The sequence below is a fragment of the Globicephala melas genome, chromosome 7, assembly GCF_963455315.2.
Source record: "Globicephala melas chromosome 7, mGloMel1.2, whole genome shotgun sequence".
Classification (NCBI taxonomy): domain Eukaryota; kingdom Metazoa; phylum Chordata; class Mammalia; order Artiodactyla; family Delphinidae; genus Globicephala; species Globicephala melas.
This window is the reverse complement of record NC_083320.1, coordinates 114,553,830-114,574,533: the sequence shown is the minus strand read 5'-3', so window position 1 is coordinate 114,574,533 and position 20,704 is coordinate 114,553,830. Positions and strand designations below refer to the sequence as shown.

The 20,704-nt window shown below is 38.7% G+C and overlaps 1 protein-coding gene across 3 annotated transcripts in view; it reads left to right on the top strand.

Moving 5' to 3' along the window:
* The window catches only part of EPB41L5 (erythrocyte membrane protein band 4.1 like 5), a 145,351-nt gene that overhangs the window by 6,945 nt on the left and 117,702 nt on the right, over window positions 1–20,704 (top strand). For all 3 annotated transcript variants that reach the window (XM_060301523.2, XM_030849649.3, XM_030849645.3), the window contains exon 3: window positions 12,313–12,417. In XM_060301523.2, coding sequence (XP_060157506.1) covers window positions 12,313–12,417 — 105 coding nt within the window. The remainder of the gene's footprint in view (window positions 1–12,312; window positions 12,418–20,704) is intronic.

Here is a 20,704-nt window from a genome sequence, read left to right as displayed (position 1 = left end):
GGGTAGTTTGTTTAAACGAATATTCTGATTAACTGAATAATTTAAAATGTACTAGGTATGTACATTTTACGTTTTTAAAATAATAGAATATGATAAAATGAAGACACAGGATATCTTGAAGTGTTTTGAAGTCATCTTTTTGAGTATTTATTGTATTTGTACATTAGACTGGGCATTTTCAGGGATTTTGACTTTGAAAGACTTTAATGCATTTAAATTTTCTTCCTGTAAGGGCTTCTTGAGGGTTTGACGTTCCAATATGTGCTCCTTTGTGAGGGTAGTTTTCATGTTCATTTATTTGATAAGTATCTCAAGAGTTCTGTGTACTGTTCCACTGAAATATGCTTAGGTATGCGGTGAAAAGCTTGAGATTGCTGTGTAGGAGAGTAGAAGGAAGTTTCTTATTACCTAATGTTGGAAGTATGAAGTCTCGAGGATGTTGATGGAGAAGCTGACACCAGGAAAGTAGAATAAATGGCTAGTGGCTGGTTTAGAATGCTTCCCCTTGCTTGGTGTGCTCAGTGAGGGCATGTGTGATACTCCATCAGGCCAGAAACGTTAGCTCGCCTTGCACGCACACGGCTGCAGTGAAAAAGCCAGGAGTTTTACATTTGTCTCTGTGCAGCCAGAGCAGTTGCCTTTTCAGCTCCGCAGGGGAAATCCTCGAGTTAATAAGCTAACTCTGGATGCTTGCGTGGATATAAAATGGGCATTGCCCTCCCAGCTAAACTGCCTTACTAAAGAAAATGGCCAGAAGAATAGTAATTTCTGGGAAGAAAAGTTTTTCTCTCTTCCTTTAATTTTTTAATACAAACTTATTTATTTATTTATTTATTTTTGGCTGCATTGGGTCTTCGTTGCCGCACATGGGCTTTCTCTAGTTGCAGCAAGCGAGGGCTACTCTTTGTTGCAGTGCACGGGCTTCTCATTGTGGTGGCTTCTCTTGTTGCAGAGCATGGGCTCTAGGCACGTGGGCTCAGTAGTTGTGGCTCACGGGCTCTAAAGCACAGGCTCAGTAGTTGTGGTGCACGGTCTTAGTTGCTCCGCGGCATGTGGGATTTTCCTGGACCAGGGCTCGAACCCGTGTCCCCTGCATCGGCAGGCGGGCTCTCAGCCACTGCACCACCAGGGAAGCCCCAGGTTTTCCCTTTTTTTGATTTAGCTTCTCAGCCAGTCTAGTATGACTCTGAAAGAAGATGTAGAGTTGACGTTAGAAATTGAATGAAGCACATACTTACTTCCCATTGGGCTTAGCGTCAGTATTGATTGTGGCAAGCAGCCTGGAACTCAGATGATGGTCCAGGCAATATGCAAGGGATTATCTGTAGTTAAGTAGAGAAATCTAGATCTATATACTTCAAATTAATATACACTTAGTAGTAATGGTCATTTTCTTTCTTCCGTTCTCCTTTCCTCTCAAGATTGGGGGAGGAATTTAAATACCCTCTACTTCCTTTTTTTTAAGGAATTAACGTAGTGAGAGTGCCTTTCAGTAAAGGATAAGAGCAAGGCATCAGGTAGAAATTTCTAATTATCTGGTTTTTAAACTTTCTCTTTGGAAATGCCATAGTAACTCCTTCGATTTATGAGCTTAGTATTGTTTAGTAAATAGCCTGTCTTGTAAAACTCTGTGTCTCCTAAGTTTTAAATTAATGGGAAATATTTGATTAACCATTAGATAATAATTTTTATATATCTACTTTGCTGATACAGATGCTGAAATCTTTAAATTATATAGACCATTGTATCTTAAAATAACTGAAAAAACATCCTGTGTTCACGAATTGTAAGACTTAACATTGTTGAGATGGCAGTATACCCAAAACTGATTTACAGATTCAACATAATCCCCACCAGAATGTCAGCTGATTTATTTGTGGAAATTGACAAGCTGATTTTCAAATTCGTATGGAATTGCAAGGGATCCAGAATAGCCAAAACAATATTTGAAAAAGAACAAAGTCGTAGGACTCACATTTCCCAGTTTTAAGACTTAACTGTAAAGCAGTAGTAATCTAGATGGTGTGCTTTGCTGGCGCAAGGACCAATGGAACAGAATAGAGAACCCAGAAATAAACCCACACATCTACGGTCAGTTGACTTTTGACAGGGTGCCAGAGCCATTCGATGAGGGAAAGAATGGTCTTTTCAACAAGTGGTGCTAGAACTGAGTAGCCACATGCAAAAGAATGAAGTTGGACCTTTAACTCCTAAATATACAAAAATTAACTCAAAATGGATCAAAGTCCTAAACATAAGACTATAATACTCTTAGAAGAAAATGCAGGGGTAAATCTTCATGACCTTGGATTTGATACCAGGTTCTTGGATATGACACCAAAAACATGAACAACAAAAGAATAAATAAATTGGACTTAATCAAAATTATAACCTTTGTGCCTCAAAGGACACCATCAAGAGAGTGAAAAGACTCTCACAGAATGAGAGGAAGTATTTGAAAATTATATATCTGATAAGTAACTAGAACATGTGAAAAATTGTTAGAACCCAATAATAAAAAGACAAATAACCCAATTTAAAAATGGGCAAAGGGGCTTCCCTGGTGGCGCAGTGGTTGAGAGTCCGCCTGCCGATGCAGGGGACACGGGTTCGTGCCCCGGTCCAGGAAGATGCAGCGGAGCGGCTGGGCCCGTGAGCCATGGCCGCTGAGCCTGCGCGTCCGGAGTCGGTGCTCCGCAACGACAGGAGAGGCCGCAACAGTGAGAGGCCCGCATGCTGCAAAAAAAAAAAAAAAAAAAAAAAAATGGGCAAAGGATCTGAATAGACATTCCTCCAAATAGGATATGCAAATGACCAAGAAGCAGATGAAATGCTTGACATCATTAGTTGTCAGAGAAATGCAAATAAAAAACATGAGATACTACTTCACACCAACTAGGAAGGCTAAAATAAAAATGCCAGGTAAATACCAAGTGTCGGTGAGCATGTGGAGAAATCTGAACTCTTACATGTTTTAGCAGGAGTGTTAAGGTGGTCCAGTTGCTGCTCTGGAGAACAGTCTGGCAGTTCCTCAAATGATTGAACATAGTTACCATGTGATCTGGCAGTTCCACTTCTAGGTGTATGCTGAAGAGAAGTGGAAACACGTTTACACAAAAACTTGTACACAGGTGTCCGTAGCAGCATCATTCTGAATAGCCAGAAGGTAGAAGCAGCCCAGACAGGTAAGTGCCAGCAGATGAATGGATAAACAAAATGTGTTATATCTGTATAATGGAATACTATCAGTACTTGACCATAAAGGAAATGGTACTGATACATGCTACATGGATGAACTTTGAAAACATTATGCTAGGTGAAAGAAGCCAGTCACAAAAGACCATATATTATGTGATTCCATTCGCATGAAAGTCTAGAATACAGAAATCCGAAGGGGAAAAAAAAAGGACATTGGGGGTTGCTTAGGGCAGATGGGTGGGGACCGAGGGGATGGTGTGAAGGGTGGTTGGGGCCAGTAGCTGAAGGATGTGAGGTATCTTTTTTAGGCGATGAAGATTTTCTAAAATTAATTGTGGGGATGGTTGTATATATCTGTGAATACACCTTTGAATTATATACTTTTAATGGGTGAGTGGTGTGGTGTGTGATTTATATCTCAGAGCTGTTTAAGAATGCATGGATTTTTGTATACTTGTGCTTTATTCCACTTAAAGTTTTTTTAGTCGTTAAGAAAGATGATAAAAACGACATATAGCTTTGATTTAAAGGTGATATGCTTGATTCATTACAGGGAAAAAAAGTAAGAGACTACAGTAATGAAGGCACAAGATGATGGGGCTGCACAATAATTGTGGCTGTGAGTTTGCAGTGGAAGAAATGCTTTGTACATGGATATGGGGGTGGAGAATGTAGATTAGAAATGAGTAAAATATAATTCTCGCTCTGGTGTAGAGGCTAATGTTGATTGTGTGGAAGGTCAGGAGAGGGTAGTCGGCTGTCATGCGGAGAAGGGGTAAAGGGATGAGGTGGGGAAAAGAGCTTCAGTGGGATGTGTTTGGGAGCCATATTTCAGAAGGTTTAAAGGAATTATTAGGGACAGTCTTATATTTTTTGGGTCTCTTATAGTCCCTTGTACCCAGTGGTTGCTTAATAAATATTGTTTAGTTGTCTGAGGGAGTGCATGAAGGGAAAACGGGGGATTGACACGCGAGATTTGGCAAGGAAGAAAGAAAATAGCACGGCAGCTAGAGCATGGCTGGATAGGGGAGATCTGAGTTTGTCGAAATGGTTTTACATACACAGGTGGAAATGATAGGAACGTTCTAGGAGGAATACCATCTTATGCTGAGAAAGATAGAAGACTAATGGGAAGATGCTCTCTTGATGGTCTTAATTTTCCGCCAAAGAGGTTATGAAGTGAGGACTGTGTCTGAATGAGGTGGTGACCTAGAGGAATTTGTTAGGAAAGAAAAGAATATAAATAGCAAGTACTAGTCTAGATTTAACTGAAAAATGAAACTGTAGTTTGCCAGAGCTGTGTGGATCTGTTTCATTTTTTGTTTTCTGCTTGGTTCGTATTCAGTAGCTGCAAGATGAGAGGGTGTATGAAAATGAATAGGACGTTGACCCTTGGATCAGGGATTTCACATCCCTATTGTACACACTGTGGCCACACTGGACCTTGTTACTCTTTGCCCAGACATGGCAGACTATTTTACAACTCTGCCTATGCATAGGGTTTATACTAACTGGAATTATAGGTACAAAGTAGCCAGGAAGGAGGATTCAGGGTCTGGCTTTTTGGAAGGTAACATAGATGTACTCATTCTTGAAGTCAGAGTTCATTGGAGACCTAAAGGACGTTCTGAGCAGAAAGAACTGCATTCTGCTAAGGCTCAGAGGTATGACTTACTAGGGAAATTGTAAGCAGGTGAAAATGCTGGAGTGACAGGAGATAAGGCTGTAAGAGTGAGCAAGGAACAGTAGGAAAGACTGTTTATGCCCTGGAATTCGCACTTTAATCTGTAGAGGAAGAGGAATAATTTTTTAAGGATGAGAGTGACATTCTGTTTTGCAGTTTTAGGAATAATTACATTGGCAGCTTCTGCCACTTTGTCTTCTAACTCTTTCCTGCCTCGAGTCTGTCTCTGTCCTCAACCCCACCATAGACTGTCAAGACTTCATATCTTTCTTCATTTTGTTTTTACCTAAGGTGGCAGAGTTGTATCAGCCCTTCCAGGCCCAATTTCAGATATAAATTCCTCTGAAGCCTTTACTAGTTTTAAGCAGACTTAACTCACCCTCATTTCCTTAGCATTTTGTCGATACTGCAAGGATAGCACTCATATTTATTGTGTTTAAACTAGTTGTGTATGATTTTATTCTTAGTAAGAACCTTGTGATTGCTTGAGGACAAGAAGTATGCACATATTCATCTGTGTACCTCTAGCAGCTAATGCGTAACAGGTGTCTGTCCAGTAATTGTTGAAGAGAATTGAATGGTATATTATGTCAAAAATGTTATTTCCTGTGAATTATTAAGTACGTAATGAAATGAAAAACCCTTAAGAGAGTATGGAATGGGAAAAAACCAAAAACACTAATTCAAAAAGACACGTGCACCCCAGTGTTCATAGCAGCACAATTTACAATAGCCAAGACATGGAAGCAACCCAAGTGTCCATCAACAGATGAATGAATAAAGAGAATGTGGTACATATATACAATGGAATGCCACTCAGCCCTAAAGAGGATGAAATTTTGCCTTTTGCAACAACACAGATGGACTTGAAGGGTGTTATGCTAAGGGAAATAAGTCAGAAACAGACAAATACTGTATGATAATCACTTATATGTGGAATCTAAAAAATAAAACAAATTAGTGAATACAACAAAAAAGAAGCAGACTCACAGATATAAAGAACAAACTAGTGGTTACCAGTGGGGAGAGGGAAAAAGAGAGGGGCAAGTTAGGGGGAGGGGATTAAGAGGTACAAGTGACTGTATAAAATGAATAAGCTACAAGGATATATTGTACAGCACAGGGAATACAGCCAACATTTTATAATAAGTATAGAGTATAACCTTTAAAACTTGTGAATCACTATATTGTATACCTGTAACATATAATATTGTACATCAACTATACTTCAATAAAAAATTTTTTTGAGACAATATGTTTTTTAAATTAATTTATTTAATTTTGGCTGCATCAGGTCTTCAGTGCTGCGTGTGGGCTTCTCATTGCGGTGGCTTCTCTTGTAGCGGAGCATGGGTTCTAGGCACGCGGGCTTCAGTAGTTGTGGCGTGTGGGCTCAGTAGTTGTGGCTTGCAGGCTCTAGGGTGCAGGCTCAGTAGTTGTGGCGCACGGGCTTAGTTGCTCTTACGGCATGTGGGCTCTTCCGGAATCAAGGGTTGAACCCATGTCCCCTGCATTGGCAGGTGGATTCTTAACCACTGCATCACCAGGGAAGTCCGTAGAGACAATATTAAAAACAAGAAAAAAGAAACGTAATGGGATAGAGCCAACTGATTTAGGAACCATTTCCAGGGTTGATAGTAACAGATTGGTATTTTTAAAAATTAATGATTGAGTCAAGTTGTTCACCCACCCAGAATAATATTATCAAGATCACATTTTGCAGTTCGTCAGTGATGCATTTTATTTCTGGGTTAGAATCTGAAATTTTTATGAGATCAACATACTGCAGTTAACTTATTTACTTCTTGTCTGAGACTTATTTTCATGAAACAGTATAGTTCTTTTTCATGCTGACTGGACTCCAGATGAAAGTTTTTAAAATATTCATGCTATCCCTGAATTTCCAATAAAGATGTTTTGGGAGATTCTCATTTTGAGATGTCAGATTTCTGTTAGATTGAGCATTATTAACATCAGGAACCTGCAAATACCTTGTGTTCACTATCGGTTGGCCTATAATTAGCCTCTATTAAGGAGTCAATACATACCCTTGAAAAGACTTTTATTCTGAGGAGGCAGCTACCCAGCTGGCAGAAGCCCATTCTCTCTTTTCTCAAAACACAGCTCCCATGTTTCAAGAAGCTGGCAGATGATGCTTTGGCAGAATAAAGATGCGGATGAGAGCATGTGGGATCTTCCCAGGCCAGGGATCAAACCCGAGTCCCCTGCATTGGCAGGCAGATTCTCAAGCACTGTACCACCAGGGAAGCGCTTTTTTTTGATGTGGACCTTTTTTTTTTTTTTTTTTTTTTTTTTGGGTCTTTATTGAATTTGTTACGAATTTGCCTCGGCCCTGAGGCATGTAGGATCTTAGCTCCCTGACCAGGGATCAAACCTGCACCCCCTGCATTGGAAGGCAAAGTCTTATCCACTGGATCGCCAGGGAAGTCCCTTAAAATTTCTTTACCTAAATTCCCTACCCCTCTTCCATCAAACTCTCAGGGAGTGATACATTATAATGAAAGGAATGTATCTAGTATTCCTTTCCCTTTCCCTTTGGAATGGGAGTGAATCACAGACCTGAAAAGTTGTTTGTTGAATGGGAAGTGATTGACTATGGTTTTCTGATTCTTGGGCCTCTCCTCTAGGACTCATCTACACCCCCACTAATTTCTCAGAGCTAAATGGAGCTGATACAGACTAGGGTTGAGCTCTTTCTGTTGTTACACATAATCCAGAGAAGCTTATTCATCCTAATGAATATAGCAAAATAAGGAGACAAATTTAAAATAAAGGACAAATTAGTGAGTGGGAAGATCATATTTAGGAACTCTTTTCATAGGAGGAAAGAAAGTACAAAATAGGAAGCATAAGAGAAAAGTTAAGAAATGGAAGTTAAGTCTCTATTCCCCTAAGATTAGAAGCAAGACAAGGATGCCTGCTTTCAGCACTTTTATTCAACATGGTATTGGAAGTTCTAGCCAGAGCAGTTAGGCAGAAAAAAGAAATGATAGGCATCCAGATTCTAAGGGAAGAAGTAAAATTACTTCTGTTCAAGATGACTTGATCTTATAAGTAGGAAACCCTAAAGATTCCACAGTAAAACTATTAGAGCTAATAAAAGAATTCAGAAACATTGCAGGATACAAGATCAACCAACAAGAATCAAGTGCACATCTATACACCAGTAGTGAGCAATCCAAAAATGAAATTAAGACAATAATTCCTTTACTATAGCATCAAGGAGAATAAACTACTTAGGAATAAGTTTAACCAAGGAGGCAAAAAACATGTACACTGAAAACTACAAAACATTACTGAACTGAAAGAATATCTGAAGAAAAGATAGCCCACGTTCATGGATTGAAAGGTTAATATTGTTAAGAGGACAGCACTACCCAAAGTGATCTGTAGATTCAGTGCACTCCATATCAAAATTCCAAGACCATTTTTTGCACACATAGCATAGGACAGATCATCCTAAAATTCATATGGAATCTCGTGGGACTCCAAATAGTCAGAACAGTCTTGAAAAAGAAGGAAAAGGTTGAGTTTGCATGTCCTGATTTGAAAACTTATTACCAAGCTATAGTAATCAAAACAGTGTGGTTCTGGCATACAGACAGACCTGCAGACCAATGGAACAGAATGGCAAGTCTAGAAATAAACCTTCAAATACATGGTCAAATGATCTTCTGCAGAGGTGCTAACACCACTCAGTGAGGGAAGAGTCTTTTCAACAAATGATGCTGGGAAAATTGAATATCCACATGCGAAAGAATGAAGTTGGATTGTTATGTTACACCATATACAAACATTAACTCAAAATGGATCAAAGACGACTGTGGTATTGTGATTTATAATAAACATATATTTGATCCTTGTCCTGTTTCTGGCACAGAGCTCCTAAAGCCCTTGGAATTTTCTAAGTCAGGAGAGCCCTAAAAGTGTTTTTGTTATGTTAACGAAGCCCACTGATAGGGGTTGGTTGACTGGGGGGACTCACCATGTGATTAGGAGGTTGGAAGCTGGCACCCCCGGCCCCACCCCAGCTGGGAGGGAAGAGGGGCCAGAGATTGAGTTCAGTCCCCAGTGGCCAGTGATTTAATCGGTCATGCCTATTTAATGAGGCCTCTGTAAAGATCCAGAAGGACAAGTTTGGAGAACTTCTGGGTTGGTGAACCAGAACACTTCCACGTGCTGGGTCCCAAACTCCACTGGGACAGAAGCTCTTGTGTTTGGGACCTCACCCTGTGTATCTCCTCATCTGGCTGATAATTTGTATCTGCTGATAATCCTTTGTAATAAACTGTTAATCTAGTGAGTAAACTGATTTCCTGAGTTCTGTGAACTGTTCTAGCAAGTTAATTGAAGCCAGGGAGGGGGTCATGAGAAGCCGGTAGCCAGTAGCAATCTGGACCTGCGATTGGCATCGGAAGTGGGAGCAGTCTTGTGGGGCTGAGCTCTTAACTGGTGGAGTCTGATGCTCTCTCCAGGGAGATAGGGTGAGAATTGAGTTTGTCTGACACGCAGTCAGTCTCCTTGGAGAACTGAGTTAATTGCTTGGTTGTGAGGAAGACGCGGACACATCAGAGTGGGTGTAGAATCAGAATGACAAAATTTTAAGTGTGAGAGCTAAAACTATGAAACTCTTAGAAGAAAACATAGGGGAAGATCTTCATAACATTAGATCTGGCAATGTTTTTTTGGATATGACAATAAAATGTAGGCAGCACAAGAAAAAATAAATAAGTTGGACTTCATCAAAATTAAAAATTTTTGTGCATTAAAGGACACTCACTATCAAGAGAGTAAAAAGACAACCCACAGAATGGGAGAAAATATTTGCAAATTGTGTATCTGATAATGGATTAATATAGAGAATATATAAAGAACTTCTACAACTCAACAACAAAAAAGCAAGTCAAATCAAAAATAGGAAAAGGACTTGAATAAATATTTCTCCGAAAAAGATACGCAAATGGCCAGTGAGTACATGAAAGTATGTTTAACATCAGTAGGCATTAGGGAAATGCAAATCAAAACCACATGAGATACCCTTTTACACCCATTAGATTGGCTATTACCAACACAAAAAAAGAAAATCCAGAAAATAACAAGTGTTGGTGAGGATGTGGAAAAAGTGGAACCCTGTACATTGCTGGTGGGAATGTAAAATGGTGCAGGTACTACAGAAAACTGTTTGGCAGCATCTCAAAAAGTTAAACATGGAATTACAGTATTCTACTCCTAAGTATGTACCCAAAAGAATGGAGAGCAGGGACTCAGATACTTGTAAACCACTGTTCACAGCAGTATTATTCACAGTAGCCAACAGGAGGAAACAACCCAGTGCTCATCAACAGATGAGTCAGTAAACAAAATGGCCCGCAGTTGTCCCTCGGGGTCTGTGGGGGATTGGTTCCAGAACCTGCTGCAGATACCAGAATCCAAGGATACGGAACCTGCCGTATGGAGGGCCGACTGTATACGTACCGTGGAATATTATTCAGCTTTAAAAAGGAATGAGGGACTTCCCTGGCGGTCCAGTGGTTAAGACTCTGAGCTTCCACTGCAGGGGGCACAGGTTTGATCCCTAAGATCTCACACATGCTGCACAGTGCGGCGGGGGTGGGGGGGGGGTGGGGGAGGGAAGCTGAAATTGACATCACACTTTTCAGTGACAACATAGACTGTAGGAGGACGATAGAGTAATATATTTTGAGTGATAGAGTAATGTATTTTGAGTGATAGAGTATTGACAGAAAGTAACTTTGAACCTTGAATTTTATATCCAACCAACTGTCATTCAAGTATAAGAGCATGATTAAAATATTCTCAAACATAGAAAGTCCCACATGGGAAACATTTCTTGAGGAAAAACTCAAATGAAGAGAGAAATCTAGCAGATGCTGCTAGGTATGTGTAATGTACATGTGCAAGACATGTAAAGAATGATTGAATACCAAGGTAAAATTGTTGTCTTAAAAAAAATTAGCCATGACCAAAGAAAAGAAAAATAGAGGAAGTATATCCATAAAACCTGATGAGGATTGGGTGGAGGGGAGGCCGGGGGCATGAGGCCCTGGTAAAGTTCTGTCTTCATAAAGGGGTGAGAGTTTACCAAATAGAAAGGATGTAGAAAGTGCAGAAAAAGCGGTGGACAAGTCGAAATAATCAAGTTGTCAGTTAAAAGGCAGAAATTGATGATTTAATTAAAAAAATCTACATTTTTTATGGGAAATATTCTAAATAATTTAAAACTACGGGGAGGGGCATGGATACAACATACATGAAAATTGAGGATCTCAACAGTGCTTTTACTTAAAAGGTTATATTTATGGATAGTTACCATATTAGAAATTAAAACAGAAAAATTAGGGACTTCCCTGGTGGTCCAGTGGTTAAGACTTCGTGCTTCCATTGCAGGGGGCGCGGGTTTGATCCCTGGTCAGGGGACTGAGATCCCACATGCTGCAGGGTGTGGCCCCCCCAAAAACCCTGAAAAATTAAAGAAAAACTTTACTGGTTAATTTAAAAATAGCAATAATATACCCCTTATAGGTTAACAGAAGTAACATTTTCATGAAAAATAACTCTTACTAAACAACAAAAGAATGCAGTGAGAAGAGTAGCATTATTTTATGCACTTTTGCCAGTCTCTTTAATGCTTGATTTAATAGACCAGTACTTAGATTCTCTCATCTGCTCCTGCATTCAGTCTGTTGCAGTATGTTGTTTTGATTGAGGGTACGTGAGGAGAATCCTGGGACCGTGTGGATCTTTCATCTGGGGATCCCTCAGGGGCCCTGAGAGCACACTCTGCGACCTGCTTTTTCTGCGCAGGCTTCTTTGTTATCACCCTGACTCCCTCCAGTTTGGTGTCTCCTGAGTTTATCAGTAGTTTTCTTGCTGTCCATTTTCCCTCCCACCTTCCATTTCTGCTTTTGCTATTTCCTACCCTGCATTCTTTCCGGTTTAAGACCGATCTTCAAGCCTTCACTGATGATTCTAGTGTCAGTGACTCTCTCTTCTCTGGCAGATATAGTCAGTTCCACATGGTTTGTGCTTAAGTGTTCTAAGATTTCTTGTTTTCTCTTTCCAGTTATTATAAAGCTCCTTTAAAGTAGGGACCCTAAAAATTGACAAGCAAGAGTTTCTTCTTACACATAGTGTTAGGTACACAGTAATATTTGTTGCTTGATAGGAAGTGACACCATCCAGCAAAGCACATAATAGATCACAAATTCTCTTTTGGCCTTAAATGGTTTATTGGAAAACCATGGTATCTTGCCCATAACTGGCTACATAGTAATACTTGGTGTTGCAACTATTTTTTTTTTAAGAGATCTTGTATAATTAAAACAATCTTCAGTTCAGACTTGTTGATCTTATGAGTCACTTACTGATTTATTTTCTTGCCATTTCAGAAAAAAGCCAAAGGACAAGAGCTGTTTGATCAGATTATGTACCACTTGGACCTTATTGAAAGCGACTATTTTGGACTGAGATTTATGGATTCGGCACAAGTAGCAGTGAGTATCTGTTTTTTGGAGGCTCTAAAATGGGGACAGAAATGAAAATTGTCAGATGATGTGCTAAGTGCTACAAGGCTATACATATACTCAGTGTCTTCTTTTTTCCTGTGCTTTTCTTATTATGGCCTGAAGCTTTGACCCCTTGCTTAAGAATAACCTAAAGTGCTTGTTTTTTAAAAAAAAAAAGAGTTCTGGCCCTAAGCCAAATTGCTGGAGCATGATCTTTGCAGATGAGACTTGGAAATCTCAGCTGGCGGATTGGTCTCGGGCAAACTAGAGTTACCACTGTGTCTTGAGGATGCTGGGATGGGAGGTTTCTGGGCTCTTCGGTGGATGAGTGACAGAAGTTCCTAGTTTGCAAATTAAGGTGAGAGGACTAGGGTATCCCTTCCAGATCTCTGATTATCTAGATGTTCTTTGACGTGTGCATTTCAGATGAGAGAACAGCATATGTAATAGGGCAGGAAGTTGGAGGCTTCTCAAAGAATTGAGTACTTTACTAGGATTTGACTGGAGGGTATTTGCAAGAGAGTAGTAGTTAAGATTGGAAGGTGGATTCGTGGCCAAACTGAATAGCAAAAATGTTAATAATAAATTGGCACTATTCTCTAATAATTGGGATTAGGGATTTTTCAGGCAGGGAGGTTATATTTTTCTTCAGGAAGTTTTACATCTGAATATTGTGTAGGATTGCTTGGAGTGGGCAGAGAACGAAGTCAGGGAGAGTCAGTGCACACACTTCGGGGATCAAAGTAATATTAGGGCCTAGAGTAGGGCATTCACAGTAGCCGGGAGAGGGAGGGAGCAGGGAGAAGGATATCCAGACCTTAAGGCTTGTTTTCTGGAAGTTTGTGATGGTGTGTGTGTGTGTTTAGTGACATAGTAATTGCAGTGTTTAGGACCCGACCCATAGGGACAAATATATTGCGTAATAAGAATTCTCAGGTTCGTTTTGGAGTGAGTTTTCGGTGGTGGGGAGGCGTTTGGGATGATTGATAAATTAACTGGAATACCTCTGTAAGATACTTTATAAACCCACATGTCTTGGAGATGAACTCCTAGGATGGTTTTATAGAGCATCTTAGCTAAGTGTACAGCTGTTAATAATGTTAGTTGCAGCTGTTTTCTTGATTTCCCCTGATCCCCAATTAAAAAAAAAATAAGCATGAGCATTTAGCTACAGGGTATTGGTTAGGTAAATTTTGATACGTCCTTACAGTGGAATACCTGCAACTCATTAAAAACAGTTATTTTTAAGTATACTAATGGACATGAATGATGAAAAAATAAAAAGGGTTACAAAACAGGGTGATTGAATTTTTCTGTTTTTAAAAAATCTGGATATGTGTGCACCCATAAACCTGAAAAATTTTGAAAAGCTGTTTTCCATAGTTTCAGAGTTCTGATCGCTTAATAGATTTAGTATAGGAGGCATGTCTTTCATTCTTCTTTTGAACCTTATTTCTTGTCTATTAGAGGAAACCCCCTAAGGGCAGGGAATGAGTCTTAGTTAACCTCTGTTACCCAGCATGTGGTAACAGCCCACAAGACCATTTACTGAATTGAATTCTCCTCTGCTACTTAGTTTGATAAAGGCTTGGTTAACTGGTGAGTTGAATATCATTAAACTCTCATCTCTAGAATAATGGAGTTAAAGTCTTACAACCAGCTGAAAAGAATAAATCATTTTGGGGGAAATCACACAGCCTCTTGTTTTTTGAGGGGTTGTGTGGGAAAAGAGGTAGAAGTGTGCCAATGTTACGTTTCAGGTACTTTCTTTCCATTTCTTAAAGTACTTAAGTAATTGTGGAAAGAAGCAGACATGCAGCCATTCCTAAGTTGCAATACTTATTCTTTGCTAATAATCAGCAATTACTGAATTACTGGATCCCATATTTTTTCCTCTCATTCGATACACATATAGTGCTTTTCTTCTGGTCATAACAAGTGTCTGGTAAAGCCAGCATTAGAATTTTTAATCCCTACTTTTTTTAGTTTTAGTTTCTCCCTCCCAATGCTCAGAAATCTAGGCATTTAAGATTAAATTTACATAGTCTTACGTTTTTTTCAGTTTCTACTTGTGCCGTCACTAAAATACTCTTTGTGAATTGAGCTGGAAGAACAATAATTGGTGGATGAAAGCTATGGAAGATGAACTCTAGATAGCACTTTAGGTATTCTTAAAGTGCTGACTCACTTGCTTCCATAACAGTCTTGTGACATAAGTGAACATAGAGATGAGTGTCAGTTATTCAGAGCGTGGCCAGATTTAACCCCAGAATTAAACAAAATTGATGCTTTACGACAGTTCAGTTTGTTGGTGAAGATAATGAACGTGATAGATCATGTGGATTTTTGGCCAAGATCATCTATGTAAACTAAGTGGTTTCCATAGCTCTTTTTCTGGAACCATTTGAGAGACAGTTGCAGATAGGATGTCCCATTACCCCTGAATTTCCTACAAACAAGCATGTTCTCCTGCATAACTCAATACAGTCATCAAAACCAGGAAGTTATCATTGTGACATTACCACCATCTAATCCTCAGACCCCATTCAAGTTGTGCCACTTGTCCCTAGAGTGTCATTTATAGCCAGAGGCTCACTATTTACCAGTCACTCCCCATTCCTCCCCACAGCCCCTGGCAAAGGCTAATCTTTTGTTTGTATGGATTTGCCTGTTTTGAGAATTTCATACAAATGGAGTTATGTAATATGTGGCCTTTGAGTCTGGAGATGCACTTGGCATAATGTTTTTAAGGTTCTTCCATGTTGTAGTACGTGTCAGTGCTTGATCCTTATAGGTGAGTAATATTCCACGGTAGGGATATACCACATTTTTATTCACTCACTGATAGACATTTAAGTTTATTCGTTTTTGGCTATTATGAATAATGCTGCTGTGAACATTTGTGTACAAGTTTTTGCGTTGAACATAATTCTCAGTTCTTCCGGATCTGTATCTAGGAGTAGAATTACTGGGTCATAAGGTAACTTTCTTGTATAACTTTTTGAGGAACTGCCAAACTGTTTTCCATAGTGACTGCACCATTCCACATTCCTATCTGCAGTGTATAAGGGTTCCAATTTCTGCATATCCTCACTAACACAACATTTCCCCTTCTTTTTGATTCTAACTAGTTGGTATGAAGTGGTCTCATTGTGGTATTGATTTGCACTTCCCTAATGGAAAAGATGTGAGCATCTTTTCATGTGTGTATTGACCATTTGTATATCTTCTTTGGAGAAATATCTATTCAGATTCTTTACCCACTTTAAAATTGGGTTATTTCCTTTTTATTGTTGAGTTGTAAGAGTTAAACTATTGCCTATTCCATAGTCACAAAGATTTAGGCATGTTTTCTTCTTTATCCATTTGGAGTTAATTTTGGTATATGCTGTAAGGTAGGGGTCAAACTTCATTCTTTTACATGCAGATATCCAGTGGTCCTAGCACCACCACTTGTTGAAAAGATTATTCTTTCCGCATTGAATGGTCTTGGCACACTTACTGAAAGTCAGTAGATACACAGGTTTATTTCTGGGTTCTTTGTTCTGTTCCATTCATCTATATGTCGATCCTTATGCCAGCACCACATTGTCTTGATTATTTTAACTTTGTAGTAAGTTTGAAATTGGAAAGTGTGAGTCCTTCAATTTCATTCTTCTGTTTTAAGATTGTTTTGGCTGTTCTGAGTTACTCATATTTCCGTATACATTTTAGGATCAGCTTGCCTGTTTCTGCAAAAAAGGCAATTGGAGTTCTTTGTTGGCTTGTTTGTTTATACAGCAGGTTCTTATTAGTCATCAATTTTATACAGGTCAGCGTATACATCTCAATCCCAATCGCCCAATTCATCACACCCCCACCCCCTGCTGCTTTCCCCCCTTGGTGTCCATACGTTTGTTCTCTACATCTGTGTCTCAATTTCTGCCCTGCAAACCTGTTCATCTGTACCATTTTTCTAGGTTCCACATACATGCATTAATATATGATGTTTGTTTTTCTCTTTCTGAGAAGAGAAAATGCTTCACTCTTTATGACAGTCTCTAGATCCATCCATGTCTCAACAAATGACCCAATTTCATTCCTTTTTATGGCTGAGTAATATTCCATCACATATATGTACCACATCTTCTTTATCCATTCATTGTCGATGGGCATTTAGGTTGCTTCCATGACCTGGCTATTGGAAATAGTGCTGCAGTGAACATTGGGGTTCATGTGTCTTTTTGAATTATAGTTTTCTCTGGGTATATGACCAGTAGTGGGATTGCTGGATCATATGGTAGTTCTATTTTTAGTTTTTTAAGGACCCTCCATACTGTTCTCCATAGTGGCTGTATCAATTTACATTCCCACCAACAGTGCAAGAGGGTTCCCTTTTCTCCACACCCTCTCCAGCATTTCTTCTTTGTAGATTTTCTGATGATGCCCATTCTGACTGGTGTGAGGTGATACCTCATTGTAGTTTTGATTTGCATTTCTCTAATAATTAGTGATGTTGAGCAGCTTTTCATGGGCTTCTTGGCCATCTGTATATCTTCTTTGGAGAAATATCTATCTAGGTCTTCTGCCCATTTTTGGATTGGGTTATTTGCTTTTTTAATATTGAGCTGCATGAGCTGTTTATATATTTTGGAGATAAATCCTTTGTCTGTTGATTCGTTTGCAAATATTTTCTCCCATTCTGAGGGTTGTCTTTTCATCTTGTTTATGGTTTCCTTTGCTTTTCAAAAAGCTTTGAAGTTTCTTTAGGTCCCATTTGTTTATTTTTGTTTTTATTTGCATAACTCTAGGACGTGGATCGAAAAAGATCTTGCTGTGATTTATGTCAAAGAGTGTTCTTCCTGTGTTTTCCTCTAAGAATTTTATAGTGTCCGGTCTTACATTTAGGTCTCTAATCCATTTTGAGTTTATTTTTCTATATGGTGTTAGGGAGTGTTCTAATTTCATTCTTTTGCATGTATCTGTCCAGTTTTCCCAGCACCACTTATTGAAGAGCCTGTCTTTTCTCCATTTTATATCCTTGCCTCCTTTGTCATAGATTAGTTGACCATATGTGCGTGGGTTTATCTCTGGGCTTTCTATCTTGTTCCATTGATCTATATTTCTGTTTTTGTGCCAGTGCCATACTGTCTTCATTACTGTAGCTTTGTACTATAGTCTGAAGTCAGGGAGTCTGATTCCTCCAGCTCTGCTGTTTTTCCCTGAAGACTGCTTTGGCCATTCGGGGTCTTTTGTGTCTCCACACGAATTTTAAGATTTTTTTGTTCTGGTTCTGTAGGAAATGCTGTTGGTAGGGATTGCATTGAATCTGTAGATTGCTTTGGGTAGTATAGTCTTTTTCACAATATTGATTCTTCCAATCCAAGAACATGGTATATCTCTCCATCTGTTGGTATCATCTTTAATTTCTTTCATCATTGTCTTATAGTATTCTGCATACAGGTCTTTTGTCTCCCTAGGCAGGTTTATTCCTAGGTATTTTATTCTTTTTGTTGTGATGGTAAATGGGAGTGTTTCCTTAATTTCTCTTTCAGATTTTTCATCATTAGTGTATAGGAATGCAAGAGATTTCTGTGCATTAATTTTGTATCCTGCAACTTTACCAAATTCATTGATTAGCCCTAGTAGTTTTCTGGTGGCATCTTTAGGATTCTCTATGTATAGTATCATGTCATCTGCAAACAGCGACAGTTTTACTTCTTCTTTTCTAATTTGTATTCCTTTTATTTCTTTTTCTTCTCTGATTGCTGTGGCTAGGACTTCCAAAACTATGTTGAGTACAAGTGGCGAGAGTGGACATCCTTGTCTTATTCCTGATCTTAGAGAAAATGCTTTCAATTTTTCACCATTGAGAATGATGTTTGCTGTGGGTTTGTCGTACATGGCCTTTATTATGTTGAGGTAGGTACCCTCTGTGCCCACATTCTGGAGAGTTTTTATCATAAGTGGGTGTTGAATGTTGTCAAAAGCTTTTTCTGCATCTATTGAGATGATCATATGGTTTTTCTTCTTCAGTTCGTTAATATGGTGTATTACATTGATTGATTTGCATATACTGAAGAATCCTTGCATCCCTGGGATAAACCCCACTTGATCATGGTGTATGATCTTTTTAATGTGTTGTTGGATTCTGTTTGCTAATACTTTGTTGAGGATTTTTGCATCTATATTCATCAGTGATATTGGTCTCTAATTTTCTTTTTTGGTAGTATCTTTGTTTGGTTTTGGTATCAGGGTGATGGTGGCCTCATAGAATGAGTTTGGGAGTGTTCGTTCCTCTGCAGATTTTTGGAAGAGTTTGAGAAGGATGGGTGTTAGCTCTTCTCTAAATGTTTGATAGAATTCGCCTGTGAAGAAGCCATCTGGTCCTGGACTTTTGTTTCTTGGAAGATTTTTAATCACAGTTTCAATTTAATTGCTTGTGATTGGTCTGTTTATATTTTCTATTTCTTCCTGGTTCAGTCTCGGGAAGTTATACCTTTCTAAGAATTTGTCCATTTCTTCCAGGTTGTCCATTTTTTTGGCATAGAGTTGATTGTAGTAGTCTCTTAGGATGCTTTGTATTTCTGCGGTGTCTGTTTTAACTTCTCCTTTTTCATTTCTAATTTTATTGATTTGAGTCCTCTTCCCTCTTGATGAGTTTGGCTAATGGTTTATCAATTTTGTTTATCTTCTCCAAGAACCAGCTTTTAGTTTTATTGGTCTTTGGTATTGTTTTCTTTGTTTCTATTTCATTTATTTCTGATCTGATCTTTATGATTTCTTTCATTCTGTGAACCTTGGGTTTTGTTTGTTCTTTCTCTAGTTCCTTTAGGTGTAAAGTTAGACTGTTTATTTGAGATTTTTCTCGTTTCTTGAGTTAGGATAATATTGCTATAAACTTCCCTCTTAGAACTGCTTTTGCTGCATCTCGTAGGTTTTGGTCATCGTGTTTTCATTGTCATTTGTCTCTAGGTATTTTTTGATTTCCTCTTTGATTTCTTCAGTGATCTCTTGGTTATTTAGTAACGTGTTGTTTAGCCTCCATGTGTGTGTGGCTTTTAATTTTTTTTTCCTGTAATTCATTTTTAATCTCATAGCATTGTGGTCAGAAAAGATGCTTGATATGATTTCCATTTTCTTAAATTTACTGAGGCTTGATTTGTGACCCAAGATGTGATCTATCCTGGAGAATGTTCCATGTACACTTGGGAAGAAAGTGTAATCTGCCATTTTTGGATGGAATGTCTTATAAATATCAATTAAATCTATCTGGTCTGTTGTGTCATTTATAGCTTGTGTTTCCTTATTAATTTTCTGTTTGGATGATCTGTTTATTGGTGTAAGTGAGGTATTAAAGTCCTCCACTATTATTGTGTTACTGTCGATTTCCTTTTTTATAGCTGTTAGCAGTTGCCTTATGTATTGAGGTGCATATATATTTATAATTGTTATATCTTCTTCTTGGATTGATCCCTTGATCATTATGTAGTGTCCTCCTTGTGTTTTGTAACATTCTTTTTTTTAAAGTCTATTTTATCTGATATGAGTATTGCTACTCCAGCTTTCTTTTGATTTCCATTTGCATGGAATGTCTTTTTCCATCCCCTCACTTTCAGTCTTTATGTGTCCCTAGGTCTGAAGTGGGTCTCTTGTAAGCAGAATTTATATGGCTCTTGTTTTTGTATCCAGTCAGCAAGCCAGTGTCTTTTTGTTGGAGCATTTAATCAATTCACGTTTAAGGTAATTATCAGTATGTATGTTCCTATTACCATTTTCTTGATTGTTTTGGGTTTGTTTTTGTAGGTCCTTTTCGTCTCTTGTGTTTCCCACTTAGAGAAGTTCCTTTAGCATTTGTTGTACAGCTGGTTTGGTGGTGCTGAGTTCTCTTAGCTTTTGCTTGTCTGTAAAGCTTTAGATTTCTCCATGGAATCTGAATGAGATCCTTGCTGGGTAGAGTAATCTTGGTTGTAGGTTCTTCCCTTTCATCACGTTAAGTATATCTTGCCACTTCCTTCTGGCTTGTAGAGTTTCTGCTGCGAAATCAGCTGTTAGCCTTATGGGAGTTCCCTTGTATATTACTTGTGGTTTTTCCCTTGCTGCTTTCAATAATTTTTATTTGTCTTTAATTTTTGCCAGTTTGATTACTGTGTGTCTTGGCGTGTTTCTCCTTGGGTTTATCCCGTATGGGACTCTCTGCACTTCCTGGACTTGGGTGGCTGTTTCCTTTCCCATGTTAGGGAAGTTTTCGACTATAATCTCTTCAAATATTTTCTCAGGTCCTTTCTCTCTCTCT